The sequence below is a fragment of the Amblyraja radiata genome, chromosome 21 (genome assembly GCF_010909765.2).
Source record: "Amblyraja radiata isolate CabotCenter1 chromosome 21, sAmbRad1.1.pri, whole genome shotgun sequence".
Classification (NCBI taxonomy): Eukaryota; Metazoa; Chordata; class Chondrichthyes; order Rajiformes; family Rajidae; genus Amblyraja; species Amblyraja radiata.
Window position 1 is genome coordinate 7,740,521 of NC_045976.1, and position 17,367 is coordinate 7,757,887.

Sequence of the window (17,367 nt, forward strand, 5' to 3'; positions counted from 1 at the left end):
TTTCAACATGTTGACATTTTTCGGCGACCTATGACGGGTGCCGACAGACGGCGAAAAAGTCGCGTAAGTGGGACAGGCCCTTGAGACACCTCAAGCTCCAGTGAAACAGTTATTCCCATAGAGCAGCACCATATCAGTGGAAGTGTTCATTGCCTTCAGAAGCAAGATTGGAAAGACTTTCTGTTGAGTTTCTTGTTAAGTACAAAGGGGTGTATGTTACTGAATGCTAGAGAGATAGTATGGCAAGAATTGGAGGAGGAATTTCTTTAGTCAGAGGGTGGTGAATCTGTGGAATTAATTGCCGCAGAAGGCTGTGTAGGCCAAGTGGATATTTTTAAGGCAGAGATAGATAGATTCTTGATTAGTACGGGTGTTAGGAGTTAAGGGGAGAAGGCAGGAGAATGGGGTTATGAGGAAGAGATATATCAGCCATGACTGAATGGCAGAGTAGACTTGTTGGGCCAAAGGGCCTAATCCTGCTCCAATCACTGATGAAGAATCTACTGTGAGGCAATTGGATTGAAAGATACAGCATGGAAACATGTCCTTCCGCCCACCAAATCCACATCGATCACCTGTTCACACTAGTTCTATGTTATCCCGCATTCTCATCCACTCCCTACACACTAAGGGTTAATTTACAGAGGGCCGATTAACCTACAAACCTGCACAACATTGGTATGTGGGAGGAAACCAGAGCGCCCGAACAAAACCCACGCGGTCACGGGGAGAACGTGCAAACTCCATTCAGACGGGAGCCGAGGTCAGGGTCGAACCTGGGCCCCTGGAGCTGTGAGGCAGCAGTTCCTCCTGTAACATTGGATGTTGCTCTTAAATGCTTTCCTTTGTTACTGAATATTAGTTTATCCACGTGAATGAGAGGCGAGAACTTCAGCGGATATTTCACTGACTGGAGCGTTGGTTGAGACATATAAAACAAGGATTTTTAACAATATTTTTACAATATTTTTAATTCCATGTTAATCCTTCCTAATAATTTCTGCTCACCCGCTGCCATTATGGAGTATGCCTCGGGGTCAACCAAAATCACAGTGAAGGGGTGAGCAGTGGGAAGAGGCAGTGTGGACTGGGAGAGGGGGGGTGGGGAGGGGGTGGGAGAGGAGGATGGTGAGGAGAGAAACATTGCTGACATCAACCTTCCCGATGCGTCACAACCACAATTTAGGACGGCACGGTGGCGATGCGGGTAGAGCTGCTGCCTCACAGCGCCACCAGAGAACCGGGTTTGGTCCTGACCTCGGATGCTGCCTGTGTGGAGCTTGCACGTTCTCACTGTGACCCAGTCGCTTTCCTCCGGGTGCTCCGGTTTCCTCCTCCGTCCCAAAGACGTGCGGGTTTGTAGGCTAATTGGCTAACCAGTCAGCGGAAAGACGCAGTGCACAGATACATGATAAATGGCTGACATTCATTGTCAAGTCTTTGTTACACTCGAGAGGATTCATGGTTTGGTGCAGTTATCGTGTTAAACCGTGGGCGGCACAGTGGCACAACCGGTAGAGTTGCCGCCTCACAGCTCCAACAACCCAGGTTCGATCCTGACCTCGGGTGTTGTCTGTGTGTGGAGTTTGCACGTTTTCCCTGCGACTGAGTGGGTCTCCTCCGGGTGCTCCGGTTTCCTCCCACATACCAAATACATGCGGGTTTTGTAGGTTAATCGGCCCCTCTGTAAATTGCCCCTATTGTGTAGGGAGTGGATGAGAAAGCGGGATAACACAGAACTAGTGTGAGCGGGTGATCGATGGTCGGCGTGGGCTGAAGGGCCTGTTTCCATGCTGTATCTAAACTAAACTAAAATCAGGAGGGAAGAGTGGAGCACCTCCACACACATGCAAAGTCTCTCACCTCACTTTGCCTGCCAGAGTTTAGAACAATTCTGCTTTATTATCCCCACAGCAAGTCCAACATTTTGACCTTTAGTTTAGAGATACAGAGTGGAAACAGTCCCTTTGGCCCACCGAGCCCGCACTGACCAGCGATCCCCACGGATTAACACTCTACTACACACACTAGCGCCAATTTACAATTTGCAGAAGCCAATTAACATACAAACCTGAACGCCTTTGGAGAGTGGGAGGAAACCGGAGCAACCGGAGAAAACCCACGCTGTCACAGGGCAAACCTACAAACTCCGTACAGACAGCACCCGTAGCGAGGATTGAACCCGGGTCTCTGGCGCGATAAGGCTGCAACACTACTGCTGCGCCGCTGTGCCCGCCAACTCGTTTATCCGCTGCTAAAACTCACACTTGTCCAACAAACAGATTTTCTCGAGATAGACACAAAATGCTGGGGTGACTCAGCTGGACAGGCAGCATCTCTGGGTGACGTTTCGGGTCGAGATCCTTCTTCAGACTGAGTGTCAGGGGAGAGGGAAGCACAGAGATATGGAAGGTTAAGGCGTGAAAAGGACAGATCAAAGCAGACGCTGATCAAGCAAAAATGTAGAATGGTTCATTGTTGCCGGAGGGGAAGGTGATAACGAGGAATACAAACAGTAAAATTAATCAGGAGGACAGTGAAACATACATTGCCCTCCATAATGTTTTGGACAAAGACCCATCATTTATTTATTTGCCTCTGTACTCCACAATTTGAGATTTGTAATAGAAAAAAATCACATGTGGTTAAAGTGCACATTGTCAGATTTTATTAAAGACCATTTTTATACATTTTGGTTTCACCATGTAGAAATTACAGCTGTGTTTATACATAGTCCTCCCCATTTCAGGGCAGCATAATGTTTGGGACACATGGCTTCACAGGTGTTTGTAATTGTTCAGGTGTGTTTAATTGCCTCCTTAATGCAGGTATAAGAGAGCTCTCAGCACCTAGTCTTTCCTCCAGTCTTTCCATCACCTTTGGAAACTTTTATTGCTGTTTATCAACATGAGGACCAAAGTTGTGCCAATGAAAGTCAAAGAAGCCATTATGAGACTGAGAAACAAGAATAAAATTGTTAGAGACATCAGCCAAACCTTAGGCTTACCAAAATCAACTGTTTGGAACATCATTAAGAAGAAAGAGAGCACTGGTGAGCTTACTAATCGCAAAGGGAATGGCAGGCCAAGGAAAACCTCGACAGCTGATGACATAAGAATTCTATAATAAAGAAAAATCCCCAAACATCTGTCCGACAGATCAGAAACACTCTTAAGGAGTCGGGTGTGGATTTGTCAATGACCACAGTCCGTCGAAGGCTTCATGAACAGAAATACAGAGGCTACACTGCAAGATACAAACCACTGCTTAGCTGCAAAAATAGGATGGCCAGGTTATTTTGCCAAGAGTACTTAAAAGTTAAAAAAAAAAGGTCTTGTGGACAGATGAGATGAAGATTAACTTATTTCAGAGTGATGGCAAGAGCAATGTATGGAGGAGAGGAGGAACTGCCCAAGATCCAAAGCATACCACCTCATCTGAAACACAGTGGTGGGGTGTTATGGCCTGGGCATGTATGGCGTATGGTTGCTGAAGGTACTGGCTCACTTATCTTCATTGATGATATAACTGCTGATGGTAGTAGCATAATGAATTCTGAAGTGTATAGTAAAGTTAAAGTAAAGTAGCCTTTATTGTCATTCAGACCTTGCGGTCTGAACGAAATTTTGTTGCCTTGCAGTCCTACATATAGTAAAAAATGGCAAAAACACACACAAATTAACATCCACCACAGTGAGTTGTATACTCCTCACTGTGATGGAAGGCAAAAGTCTTAAGTTTTTGTCTCTTTCCTTCTTATTCTCCCTCTGCGCCGAGGCGATCCAGGCTTCGGATGTTATGACCCCGCCGGGTGATGGTAAGTAATGTCAGTCCCGCGGCTGAATCCAAGCTCCGCGAACGGGCCGGTTCAGCTCCGCGGCCCGGGGTGGTCGAAACCGCCGAAGCTGTGGCCCTCCAGATAGACACATCCTATCTGCTCAAGTTCAAACAAATGCCTCAAACCTCATTGGCCGGCGGTTCATTCTACAGCAAGACAATGATCCCAAACATACAACTAAAGCAACAAAGGAGTTTCACCCAAGTCAATCACCCGATCTGAACCCAATTGAGCATGCCTTTTATATGCTGAAGTGGAAACTGAAGGGGACTAGCCCCCAAAACAGGCATAAGCTAAAGATGGCTGCAATACAGGCCTGGCAGAGCATCACCAGAGAAGCCACCCAGCAACTGGTGATGTCCATGAATCGCAGACTTCAAGCAGTCATTGCATGCAAAGGATATGCAACAAAAAACTAAACATGAATACCTTCATTTACATGACATTGCTGTGTCCCAAACATTATGATGCCCTGAAATACGGGAACTATGTATAAACACTGCTGTAATTTCTACATGGTGAAACCAAAATGTATAAAAATGGCCTTTATTAAAATCTGACAATGTGCACTTTAACCACACATGTTTTTTTTTTTCTATTACAAATCTCAAATTGTGGAGTACAGAGGCAAATAAATAAATGATAGGTCTTTGTCCCAAACATTATGGAGAGCACTGCAGATACGTAGAAAATGTAGAGTAGGCCTTTCGGCCCTTTGAGCCAGCACCGCCACTTAATATGATCATGGCTGATCATCCAGAATCAGTACCCTGTTCATGCTTTCTCCCCATATCCCTTGATTCCGTTAGCCCTAATAGCTCTATCTAACTCTCTCTTGAAAACATCCAGTGAATTGGCCTCCACTGCCTTCTGCGGCAGAGAATTCCACAGATTCACAACTCTCTGGGTGAAGAATATTTTCCTCATCTCAGTCCTAAATGGCCGACCCCTTATTCTTAAACTGTGACCCCCTGGTTCTGGACTCCCCCAACATCGGGAACATTTTTCCTGCATCTAGCCTGTCCAATCCCTTAAGAATTTTATATGTTTCTGTAAGATTCCCTCTCATCCTTCTAAATTCCAGCGGGTATCAGCCCAGTCGATCCAAACTAGTGGGAGAACCATGGCGGGGGAGAGGGAAAGCCTACAGATAGCCTCCCCAAGTTAATGCATGCAGCTTTGAAATGTCCGCTCTCTTAATGGGGCTGGGCTTATAAAATGAAAGCGGCCTGTGGTGAAGACCGCTTGCAAACCGTGGGAGGTGACTTGTCGGGAGCACCTACACTGATGTCTCTTCTTCTACAGTACCGGAGTGTTGCAATGGGGAGCCGCAGAAAGACTGCACAAAGCCTCCTCCTCTGCCTGCGTCTCTGACCAGCTGCAAGTCTGGCCAAGGCAACGACTTTTTCAGCAACATGATCAGGGAACTGAACCGCAACGGTGTGTGCAGCAAGTTTCCTGCCTCCAAACCAGTCGTGACTTCCTGCAACCCCAACACACCCACCGCCAGGTAACCAAAACCGCTTACTGCTTCATAGCGTGGCTCAGCTTATTGCCACGTGTACCCAGGTGCAGCGAAATAGCTTTTGTTGCGTGCTAACCAGTCGGGGGGGGGGGGGGGGGAGACAATACCAGAATAGTGAAAGGCCTGGGTAGAATGGATGAGGAGAGGATGTTTTCACTAGTGGGAGAGTCTAGGACTAGAGGGCACAGCCTGAGAATTAAAGGGCGTTCCTTTAGGAAGGAGATGAGGAGGAATGTCTTTAGTCAGAGGGTGGTGAATCTGTGGAATTCTTTGCCACAGATGGCTGTGGAGGCCAAGTTAGTGGATATTTTTAAAGCAGACATAGATTCTTGATTAGTACGGGTGTCAGGCGTTATGGGGAGAAGGCAGGAGAATGGGGTTAGGAGAGATAGATCAGCCATGATTGAATGGCGGTGTAGACTTGATTCTGCCCATTTCTGCTCCTATCACATATGACCTTATGAATACATGATTACAATCACGGCATTTACAGTGTATAGATACATGATAAGGGAATAACGTTTAGTGCAAGGTAAAGCCAGCAAAGTCCGATCAAGCATAGTCCGAGGTTTGCCAATGAGGTAGATAATAGCTCAGGACCGCTCTCTGAATGTGGTGGGATGATTCAGTTGCCTGATAACTGCTGGGAAGAAACTGTATCTGAATACAGAAACTGGAGATGTGCGTTTTCACACTTTTATACCTTTTGGCCGATGGGAGAGGGGAGAAGAGGGAGTGGCCGGGTTGCGACTTGTCCTTGAGTGTGCAGAGCCAACCCTGACTTCTATTCACTTTGCAATGTGAGGGAGCAGATTGGTAAGAGATCCTCTCCCTGCTGATGGGCCCTAGTGAGACCACACCTGGAGTATTGTGTGCTGTTATGGTCCCCTAATTTGAGGAAGGACATTCTTGCTATTGAGGGTGTGCAGCGTAGGTTTACAAGGTTAATTCCCGGGATGGCGGGACTGTCATATGCTGAGAGAATGGAGCAGCTGGGCTTGTACACTCTGGAGTTTAGAAGGATGAGAGGGTATCTTATTGAAACATATAAGATTGCTAAGGGTTTGGACACGCTAGAGGCAGGAAACATGTTCCTGATGTTGGTGGTGTCCAGAACTAGGGGCCACAGTTTAAGAATAAGGGGTAAGCTATTTAGAACGGAGACGAGGAAACACTTTTTCTCACAGAGAGTTGAGTCTGTGGAATTCTCTGCCTCAGAGGGCAGTGGAGGCCGGTTCTCTGGATAGTTTCAAGAGAGAGCTAGATAGGGCTCTTAAAGATAGTGGAGTCAGGGGATATGGGGAGAAGGCAGGAACGGGGTACTGATTGGGGATGATCAGCCATGATCACATTGAATGGCGGTGCTGGCTCGAAGGGCCGAATGGCCTACTCCTGCACCTATTGTCTATTGTCTATTGACTGGTTTGAATTGGAGGGTGCTTTGACATTGGTGAGTGCATTAGTCTGGGGTTGGGATCAATAGCTTAGCTAAGTTGATCGTAACTCAGCGGGTCAAGGCAGCATCTCTGGAGAAAAAGGACGGGTGATGTTTTGGGTCAGAACCTTACTTCAGACTGAAGATAGAGGTTGAGGAGTGGGGGGGGGGGGGAATGGAGGTTAGAAAAGGCCAGAACAAAGCAGGGCCATCAATGGATGACCTCAGGAAGGGTGGAGCTCATCATGGCCCATTGTTGGCTGGGGAAGAGGTGCTGACGAGAGGGATACATGGATGCGAACAGTGGGACTAGTAGGATGACTAGGGTGGGGGAGGGGGGCTTTGAGAGGGAATGCAGGGGTTACTTGAAATGAGAGCAGTCAATGTTCATACCACTGGGTTGTAAGCTGCCCAAGCTTCTAACCAGTTTACCAGCTTACAACCTAGTGTAGATTAGTTTAGTTTATTGTCACGTGTGCCGAGGTACAGTGAAAAGCTTTTGTTGCGTGCTAACCAGTCAGCGGAAAGACTATACATCATTACAATCGAGCCGTCCACAGTGCACAGATACATGATAAATGACTGACATTCATTGTCATGTCTTAGTTACACTCGAGAGGATTCATGGTTTGGTACAGTTATCGTGTTAAACCATGGGCGGCACAGTGGCACAGCCGGTAGAGCTGCCACCTCACAGCTCCAGCAACCCAGGTTCGATCCTGACCTCGGGGGCTGTCCGTGTGTGTGGAGTTTGCACGTTTCCCCTGTGACTGAGTGGCTTTCCTCCGGGTGTTCCGGTTTCCTCCCACATCCCAAGTACGTGCGGGTTTGTAGGTTAATCGGCCCCTCTGTAAATTGCCCCTAGTGTGTCGGGAGTGGATGAGAAAGTGGGATAATGTAGAATAGTGTGGACGGGTGATCGATTGCATGTTCTCCCTGTGACTGTGTGGGGGTTTTTCCCCCCGAGTGCTCGCGTTCCCTCCCAATTCCCAAGGGGGTGTGAGTTGGCAAATTAAATTGTCCACCTTAAATTGCCTCTAATGTGCAGGTAATGGTAGAATCAGGAGTGAATTGGTGGGAATGTGGGGAGAATTAGCTGGAGAATGGGATTGTTCCGTGATCAAGCATAGATTTGAGGGGCTAAATGGCCTTGTTCTACATCTAAGGGAATATGGAAAACTGGATCAGATGAGAGACTAGATGAGAGGTACTCACCACCTTCTGTGGTATTCCCTTGGGATGGAAGTGACTATATTCCACTCTTGATTCTGTGGGCCCTAAGGTGTTTGATGAGGCCAGTGTGAGACTTGGCAAGTCCAGGCTCCACCTAAAGACGAAAGTTGGACACAAAATGCAGGAGTAACTCAGTGGCTCAGGCAGCATCTCGGGGGGGGGGAAGGAATCGGTGACGTTTCATGTGAACGTGTGATCGATGGTGTGCATGGACTCGGTGGGCCGAAGGGCCTGTCTCCATGCTGTATCTCTAAACTCTAAACTGATTTTAAAGGGCCCAGGGGTTGTGGGTGGACCAAAACAGAATTGGTTTAAACAGTGGGTTGTGATTTGGAATGTCCTACATATACCAAGGTGGAAACAATTTAATAAAAACAGAATTGGATTTTTTAAAAAGCCCAGAGTGCTGGAGTAGCTCAGCGGGTCAGGCAGCATCTCTGGATTGCATGGATAGGTGACGTTTCAGATCAAGACCCATATTCAGATTTGAAACATCACCTATCCACGTTCTCTAGAGATGCTGCCCGACCCGCTGAGTTAATACAGCACTTTGTAAAATTGTTGTTCTTTGCTTCGAAAAGTGGATGAATAAGGAGAAAACTGGCAGGGCTGTCTGCAGGAACAAACTAGGAAAGAGGTTGCTAATGACATAACTCTTTCCATAACCCAGCGTAGGTGATAAGGTTTAGGTTTATTAGTTTCACATGTCCTGTGAAAAGCTTTATTTTGCATGCTATCCAAGCAGATCACATAATACTATACATGGGTACAATCGAGCTAATCTGAAGGAGAATATGTACAGTATACAGAGTGCAGGATATAGTTCTCAGCATTGTAGCGCATCAGTTGCAGAGACAAAGTCCAATGTCCGCAATGGGGTAGAGGTGAATCGGACAATACCCTAGCTTATGGAAGGACCGTTCAGAAGCCTGATAACAGAGGGGAAGAAGCTGTTCCTGAGTCTGGTGGTGCCGCTTTCAAGCTTCTGTACCTTCTGCTGTGAATTTAGCAATGCAAGGTTATATTCCACAATGTGACATAGAGACAATAGTTTGGAGCAGGAGGGGAGTGCCAGAATTATAAATCATTCATGAACCTTGAGTCAATAAGCAGGTTTGATTGAGTGGACATGTTGCACAGGCCGCTGTGTGTGTGCGTGTGTTGCCTGGGAGACGGGCGTGTCCTTTCAACGGCCAAGTGCAACTTATCTTTGCTGCCCTCTTTGGTTACCGTGACGATTAAAGGGCCTGTCCCACTTGGGTGTCATTTACGCGACATCATTTACGCGTCACGGCGCGCATGTGAGGTGCGCATGGCGTGCATTACGTGCGCATGTCCCGTGGTGAGGCGTGGTGGCGTAGGCAGTGACGCGTGGTGCCCCAGGATTTTGGGATTCACAAAATCTTCGCGCGCCATTTGCGTGACGCGCAAATGAAGCTCAAGTGGGACAGGCCCTTAAGTTCCCCCCTTTCCCCTCCCCCTCCCCCTCCTCCCCCCACACCCACTCCAGTGTTTGTAGCAATGGGATTATCAACCCCTTGGGATTATCCTGACATTCAGTATTCAGTTTAGTTTATTGTCACGTGTACCGAGGTACAGTGAAAAGCTGTTGTTGCGTGCTATCCAGTCAGCGGAAAGACAATACGTGATTACAATCGAGCCGTCCACAGTGAACAGATACATGATTAAGGGAATAACGTTTAGTGCAAGGTAAAGCCAGCAAAGTCCGATCAAGGATAGTCCGAGGGTCACCAATGCGGTAGATAGTAGTTCAGGACCGCTCTCTGGTTGTGGTAGGATGGTTCAGTTGCCTGATAACAGCTGGGAAGAAACTGTCCCTGAATCTGGAGATGTGCGGCTTTTCAATGGATCCATTTCCAGAGGGAACGAGAGCAAGAAACAACCAGGGAGAAATCACAGGAGCATAGCAGTGATTGTGTACAGCATTCCGAGTATATGTTTTCTTGTTCAATACAATGGAGGATTTAAACGTAATGTAGCTGGGTGGGGCAATGTTGGTGGGGGATAGTGTGTCAACCTTTGTAAATCTAGAATTAGCAACCATAACAAGGTTGTTAAGGAGCAGGGCATTGTGTGCACAGTTGCTTAATAAGGGCCTGTCCCACTTGGCAATACGTCATCACGCCGCGAATGTTACGGTGACCTGATACGTCAGTCAATGATGCTGGCAGTCGCCGAAAAAATCGCCAAATAGGACCGGCACATTACGTGACATCTGAGCCAGACCCATCCTTCACAACACCAGGCACAGGTAGAACCTCAGTTTAGTGACACTTGGTGCCCACCTGCTTTGGCTCTACGCTCCGCCTGATGCAGCCACCTTGTTCTGAACTCTGTATCTTCCCCTTCCTCCATTCATTGTCCTTCGTTTGATTTGATTGTATTTAGCTTTGTTTTTTAGTTTAGAGATACAGCGCGGAAACAGGGTGGAAACTTTCACCACCTAATTCACGACCTCTGCCGAGTTTGCCCTTGACTCATACTCGCAGCGTGGTCGTCACGAGGTCGTAGGTAGGTCGTGATGCTAGTCGTAGGTACTCGTGATATCAAGTAGGTCGGGGCGTTTTTTCTAGCATGATGAAAAATGTCCACGAGTAAAAAGGCTCGTGAATTAGGTCGTGAAAGTGGGACAGGCCCTTTAAGCCTCTTGGTCAGCAAGATTTAATATCTGCATATTAAAACTGGTAGCCGTTGGCTGCTGGGGGGGGGGTTTGTGCCAAATAACATATAGACAAAGCAAAAGCCATGTTAAGCACTATAAAGTCTATACATTTGACACTGCTAGTGTTTTATGTTTATTAGTGTCACGTGTACCGAGGAACAGCGAAAAGATTTGTTTTGCATACTATTGAATCAGATCAGATAATACTATACATAAATAGTGTATAAGGGCGGCACGGTACTTAGTGGTAGAGCTACTGCTACTACAGCACCTTAAACCCGGATTCAAACCCGGGTGCTGTCTGTATGGAGTTTGTACGTTCTCCCCGTGACCACGTGGGTTTTCTCTGAGATCTTCGGTTCCCTCCCACACTCCAAAGACGTGCAGGTTTGTGGGTTAATTGGCTTGATATAAAATGTAAAATTGCCCCCAGTGTGTGTGTAGGATAGTGTTAATATAAGGATATCGCTGGTCCATGCGGACTCGGCCAAAGGGCCTGTTTCCGCGCTGTATCTCTAAACTAAAAAACAAAGCTAAATACAATCGTCAAACTAAGGACAATGGATGGAGGAAGGGGAAGATACAGAGTGCAGAATAGGGTGGCTGCGTGTGTGGCTGCATCAGGCGGAGCGTAGTGCCAAGGTGCGTGGGCACCAAGTGTCACTACCTGCTGAGGTTCTACCTGTCCCTGGTGTTATGAAGGATGGGCCTGGCACAGATGCCATGCAATGTGCCAGTCAGCTGGCCATCTGTCCTTTGTGGAAAGGTTCTTCCAGACCAACAGATTTCACTAATTCAATTCAATGACAACAGACAATTCAGATTTCACTGTTCCCAGTTTTTTTTTAATCAAAAATAATTTAATCAATTAATAAAAATATTATTTACAGTACAATATAAAACGAAACAAAACCCACATCATAATTCACGTCTAACAAATATACTAAATGAACTACTATATAACTGTATTACAAATCACATCGAGGTTGACTTCCACCCCCCGTGGTGTCCAAAAGGTCCCGGGATTCCCCCGTGAACAGCGCTTAGTCCCTTTCCAAAACCACCCGGGCACAGATGTAACCCCGGAAAAGGGGCAGAAAGCCAGCTCGGGCAGAGCCCTCTTCCGTCTGACTGGCAGATGGCCAGCTTGGCCAGGCCCAGGAGCAACCCAACCAGGACATCTTCAGCCCTACCCTCTCCCCTACGCACAGGGTGTCCAAAGATGAGGATGGTAGGGGAGAAGTGGGTTAGACAGTGGAACAGGGGCTTCATTGATCCTAGATGAGTGGGTAATGACAATGAGAGTCCACATTGGGCCATGCATTGGAGATGGAGCTGTATATGTAGACGTTTGCAGGTGTGTGCGGGTGTGAGCGGGTGTGTGTGCAGGTGTGGGGGTGTGTGCAGGTGTGTGGGGGTGTGTGCAGGTGTGGGTGTGTGTGTGGGGGTGTGTGCAGGTGTGTGGGGGTGTGTGCAGGTGTGTGAAGGAACTACACATGCCGGTATAAACTGAAGATAGATACAAAATGCTAAAGTAAAAGGCAGCATCTCTGGAGTGAAGGAATGGGCGACATTTCAGGTCGAGACCCTACTTCAAGGAGAAACACAGAAATATCATTTTATGGGAATGTTGCCTGGACTCGAGGGTCTGAGCTAAATGGAGGGGTTAAGTAGGCTTGGACTCTATTCCCTGGAGCGCAGGAGGACGGGTGATCTTATAGAGGCGAGCAAAATGATGAGAGCAATAGATCGGGTAAATGCACTGACTCTATTCTTTGGAGCACAGGAAGTGGAAGGGTGATTGTATAAAGGTGTATAAGATCATGAGGGGAATAGATCAGGTAGACACACGGAGTCTCTTGCCCAGAGTAGGGGAATCGAGAACCAGTGGACACAGGTTTAAGGTGTGGGGGGAAAGATTTAATAGGAACCTGAGGGGTAACCTTTTCACACAAAGGGTGGTGGACGTATGGAAGGAGCTGCCGGTCGGTGCAGGTAGTTGAGGCAGGTACTATCACAATGTATATGGACCAAACACAGGCAGGTGGGACAAGTGTAGATGGGGCATGTTGGTCGGTGTGGACAAGTTGGGCCCATTGGCCCGTTTCCACGCTGTATCACTCTATGACAAGGACAATCATAAACGGGAGAGTGAGAAACTGATGGGGAAATGCCTCGCAGTATCCAAGCTAAGAAATATTCATCCTCAATTTTCCAGGACACACAAGAGTGGTCCCAGGGAGTATTCTGCTCCAGTTAGTGACTGTTAGATTAAGTGCTGCCGGTTTTAATAATCAGAAATAATTGATCTTACATGCAGAGAGGTTTGTGCAACCATGCAAAGATCTTCACGGCCTTCAGCTCTCATTACGTTACATTTTTAACACGATGCTTGCGCTTGATGGAACTGCAGAAGTTGATTTAGATTCAAACTTTATTGTCATTGTGCAGTGTACAAGTACAGAGACAACGAGATGCAGTTGGCATCTCATCCAGAAGTGCGAACACAGAATAATGGAACAGTCAAATATATATATGTATATACAGCAGCAGTAGTGCAAATTTCGGGTAGGGGGGGAGATCAGTCACTGGGGGAAGGAGTGTTCGGGTGGGGGGTGGGGGGGGGGGGTGACTGGCAATCACCAAGATGCTGAGTAGGGTAACAACCGCAGGGAAGCTGTTCCTGAACCTGCTGGTCCAGCAACAGAGACCTGTAGCACCTCCCGGATGGGAGGAGGGTAAACAGTCCATGGTTGGGGTGAGAGCAGTCCTTGACGATGCTGAGCGCCCTCCGCAGACATCGCTTGCTTTGGACAGACTCAATGGAGGGGAGCGAGGAACCGGTGATGCGTTGGGCAGTTTTCACCAACCTCTGCAGTGCTTTCCGGTCGGAGACAGAGCAGTTGCCATACCATACTGTGATACAGTTGGTAAGGATGCTCTCGATGGTGCAGCGGTAGAAGTTCACCAGAATCTGAGGAGACAGATGGACCTTCTGTAGTCTCCTCAGGAAGAAGAGACGCTGGTGAGCCTTCTTGATCAGTGTTGAGGTATTGTGGGTCCAAGAGAGGTCATCAGAGATGTTGACCCCCAGAAACCTGAAGCTGGAAACGTGCTCCACCTCCGTCCCGTTAATATGGATGGGGGTGTGCGTGCCGCCCCTAGACCTTCTGTAGTCCACAATGAGCTCCTTGGTCTTCTTGGAGTTAAGGGCCAGGTTGTTGTCAGCGTACCATGCTGCTAGGAGCTGGACCTCCTCCTTATAGGCAGACTCATCGTTGTCGCTGATGAGGCCAATCACCGTTGTATCATCTACATCCTTGATGATGGTGTTAGTACCATGTACAGGTGTGCAGTCATAGGTGAAGAGGGAGTAGAGGAGGGGGCTCAGCACACAGCCCTGTGGAACGCCGGTGTTCAGGGTGAGGGTTGAAGAGGTGTGCTTGTCTAACCTAACAGACTGGGGTCTGTTGGTTAGAAAGCCCAGTATCCAGTTGCAGAGGGAGGGGTCGATGCCCAGGTCGCTGAGTTTGGTGATCAGTTTGGAGGGGATAATGGTGTTAAATGCTGAGCTAAAGTCGATGAACAGCATTCTCACTTAGGTGTCTCTGTTGCCGAGGCGGGAGAGGGCGGAGTGAAGATGGCATCCTCCGTACTCCTGTTCTTGTGGTAGGCGAACTGATAGTGGTCCAGTGTGGGAGGTAGGCAGCCTTTGAGGTGTGCCAGGACCAGCCTCTTGAAGCACTTAGTGATGATGGGAGTAAGTGCAATTGGGCGGAAGTCGTTGAACTGGGCGGAAGATGATTGCTACGGTTGCTAATTCTGGTGTTAAATTTTGTTAGGATTTTAAATGATTTTTAAAAGTATTCAAAGCACAAGTAGAACTGAAACCGTGACCATGAAAATTAATATCCCCTTCCAGTCCTCAGCCTCTCCTATTCTCGGTCAGCATGGTGGCGCAGCGGGTGGAGCCACTGCCTCATGGTGCCAGAGACCCAGGTTCCATCCCGGGCTCGGGTGCTGCCTGTCTGTGTGTGGAGTTTGCACGTTCTCCCTGTGACGAGAACGAGATGAAAAGTGGCCCTTGCAGTGATTCTGAGCTTGGATGGAGAGTGTGTGTGTGATGGCACATCCAGCTTGGTGTGGGCTGGAGAGGCAGTGGAATATCGAATCATCATTCCACCTACCTGGTTAACCACCACATATCAGCCCATCCATCCATCCATCCATCCATCCATCCATCCATCCATCCATCCATCCATCCATCCATCCATCCATCCATCCAGCCAGCCATCCAGCCAGCCAGCCAGCCAGCCAGCCAGCCAGCCAGCCAGCCAGCCAGCCAGCCAGCCACCAGCCATCAGCCAGCCAGCCAGCCAGCCAGCCAGCCAGCCATCAGCCACCATCCAGCCAGCCATCCAGCCAGCCACCCAGCAATCCATCCATCCAGCCACCAGCCATCCAACAGCCCAGCCGACCCCTCCACCAGCCAGCCACCAGCCAGCCAGCCAGCCAGCCAATCCTCGCAGCCAGCCCACACCAGCCCCACCAGCCAGCCAGCCAGCCAGCCATCCATCCAGCCAGCCACCAGCCAGCCAGCCAGCCATCCAGCCAGCCATCCAGCAGCCATCATCCAGTCAGCCAGCCAGCCAGCCAGGCCAGACCAGCCAGCCAGCCAGCCATCCAGCCAGCCAGCCAAGCCAGCCGGCCCAGCCAGCCCAGCCACCAGCCCACCAGCCACCAGCCAGCCAGCCAGCCAGCCAGCCCAGCCAAGCCAGCCAGCCCAGCCAGCCAGCCAGCCAGCCAGCCAGCCAGCCAGCCAGCCAGCCAGCCAGCCAGCCAGCCAGCCAGCCAGCCAGCCAGCCAGCCAGCCAGCCAGCCAGACAGCCAGCCAGCCAGCCAGCCAGCCAGCCAGCCAGCCAGCCAGCCAGCCAGCCAGCCAGCCAGCAGCCAGCCAGCAAGCCAGCCAGCCAGCCAGTCAGCAGCCAGCCAGCAGCCAGCCAGCCAGCCAAGCCAGCCAGCCGCCAGCCAGCCAGCCAGCCAGCCAGGCCAGCCAGCCGACGGCCAAGCAATCCAGCCAGCCAGGCCAGCCAGCCAGCTCAGCCAGGCCAGCCAGCCAGCCAGCCAGCCCAGTCCTAGCCAGCCAGCAGCCAGCCCAGCCAGCCAGCAAGCCAGCCGCCAGCCCAGCCAGCCTAGCCAGCCAGCAGACCGAGCCAGCAAGCCAGCCAGCCGACAGCCAGCCATCCCTCCAGCCACAGCCAGCCATCCAGCCATCCAGCCAGCCAGCCAGCCATCCAGCCAGCCATCCAGCCAGCCAGCCATCAGCCAGCATCCATCCATCCAGCCAGCATCCATCCATCCACCATCCATCCATCCATCCATCCAGTCCATTCCATCCTCCTCCATCCATCCTCCATCCATCCCTCCATCCATCCATCCATCCCATCCATCCAGCCATCATCCATCCAATCCATCCATCCATCCATCCATCCATCCATCCATCCATCCATCCATCCATCCCATCCATCCCATCCATCCATCTATCCATCCATCCATCCATCCATCCATCCATCCATCCATCCATCCATCCATCCATCCATCCATCCATCCATCCATCCATCCATCCATCCATCCATCCATCCATCCATCCATCCATCCATCCATCCATCCATCCATCCATCCATCCATCCATCCATCCATCCATCCATCCATCCATCCATCCATCCATCCATCCATCCATCCATCCATCCATCCATCATTTGTTATTGGCCACCATTTTGTGGTGCAGGAGTTACTTGCCACATATTAGCTCGGGTTTTTGGTTTTAGTTTCTTAGCTATAGTTTGAGTTTTAGAGATGCTGCTTGGAGCAGGCCCTTCGGCCCATCGAGTCCACGCTGAACGGCAATCAACCGATCTGCTAGTGCTGTCCCACACACACTAGGGACAATTTACAGAAGACAATTAACATAAAAACTTGAAGTGTGAATGTGTGTAGGTTAATTGGCCTGGTATAATTGTAAATTTTCCATGGTCTGTGTAGGATAGTGTTAATATGCGGTGATCACAGGTTGGTGCAGCCTCAGTGGGCCGAAAGGTCTGTTTCCGCGCTGTATCTCTAAAAAACTAAACTAAGGGGATGAGGGGTGATCTTCATAGAGGTGTACAAAATCTTGAGAGGAATAGATCGTGTAGACGCACAGAGTCTCTTGCCCAGAGTAGAGGAATCGAGAACCAGAGGGGAGAAAGATTTAATAGGAACCTGAGGGGTAACTTTTTCACGCAAAGAGTGGTGGGTGTGTGGAACGAGCTGCCGGAGGAGGTAGTTGATGCAGGTAGTATCGCAACATTTAAGAAACAGTTAGACAGGGACATCGATAGGACAGGTTTAGAGGGATATGGGCCAAAAGCAGGTGGGTGGGACTAGTGTTGATGGGACATGTTAGTTGGAGTGGACAAGTTGGGCTGAAAGGCCTGTTTCCACACTGTGTGATTCTATGACTAGGAGGCTGAGAAGTGACCTTATAGAGGTGAATATAATAATGTGGGGAAGACAGGGTGAAGTAAGTAAGTAAGCTTATTGGCCAAGTATTCACATACAAGGAATTTGCCTTGGTGCTCCGCCCACAAGTAACAACATGACATACAGTGACA

The 17,367-nt window shown here is 49.2% G+C and overlaps 1 protein-coding gene across 1 annotated transcript in view; it reads left to right on the top strand.

Moving 5' to 3' along the window:
* Window positions 1–17,367, top strand: part of lmntd1 (lamin tail domain containing 1) — a 102,774-nt gene that overhangs the window by 77,182 nt on the left and 8,225 nt on the right. Inside the window, exon 10 of the mRNA XM_033039328.1 lies at window positions 5,144–5,348. Coding sequence (XP_032895219.1) covers window positions 5,144–5,348 — 205 coding nt within the window. The remainder of the gene's footprint in view (window positions 1–5,143; window positions 5,349–17,367) is intronic.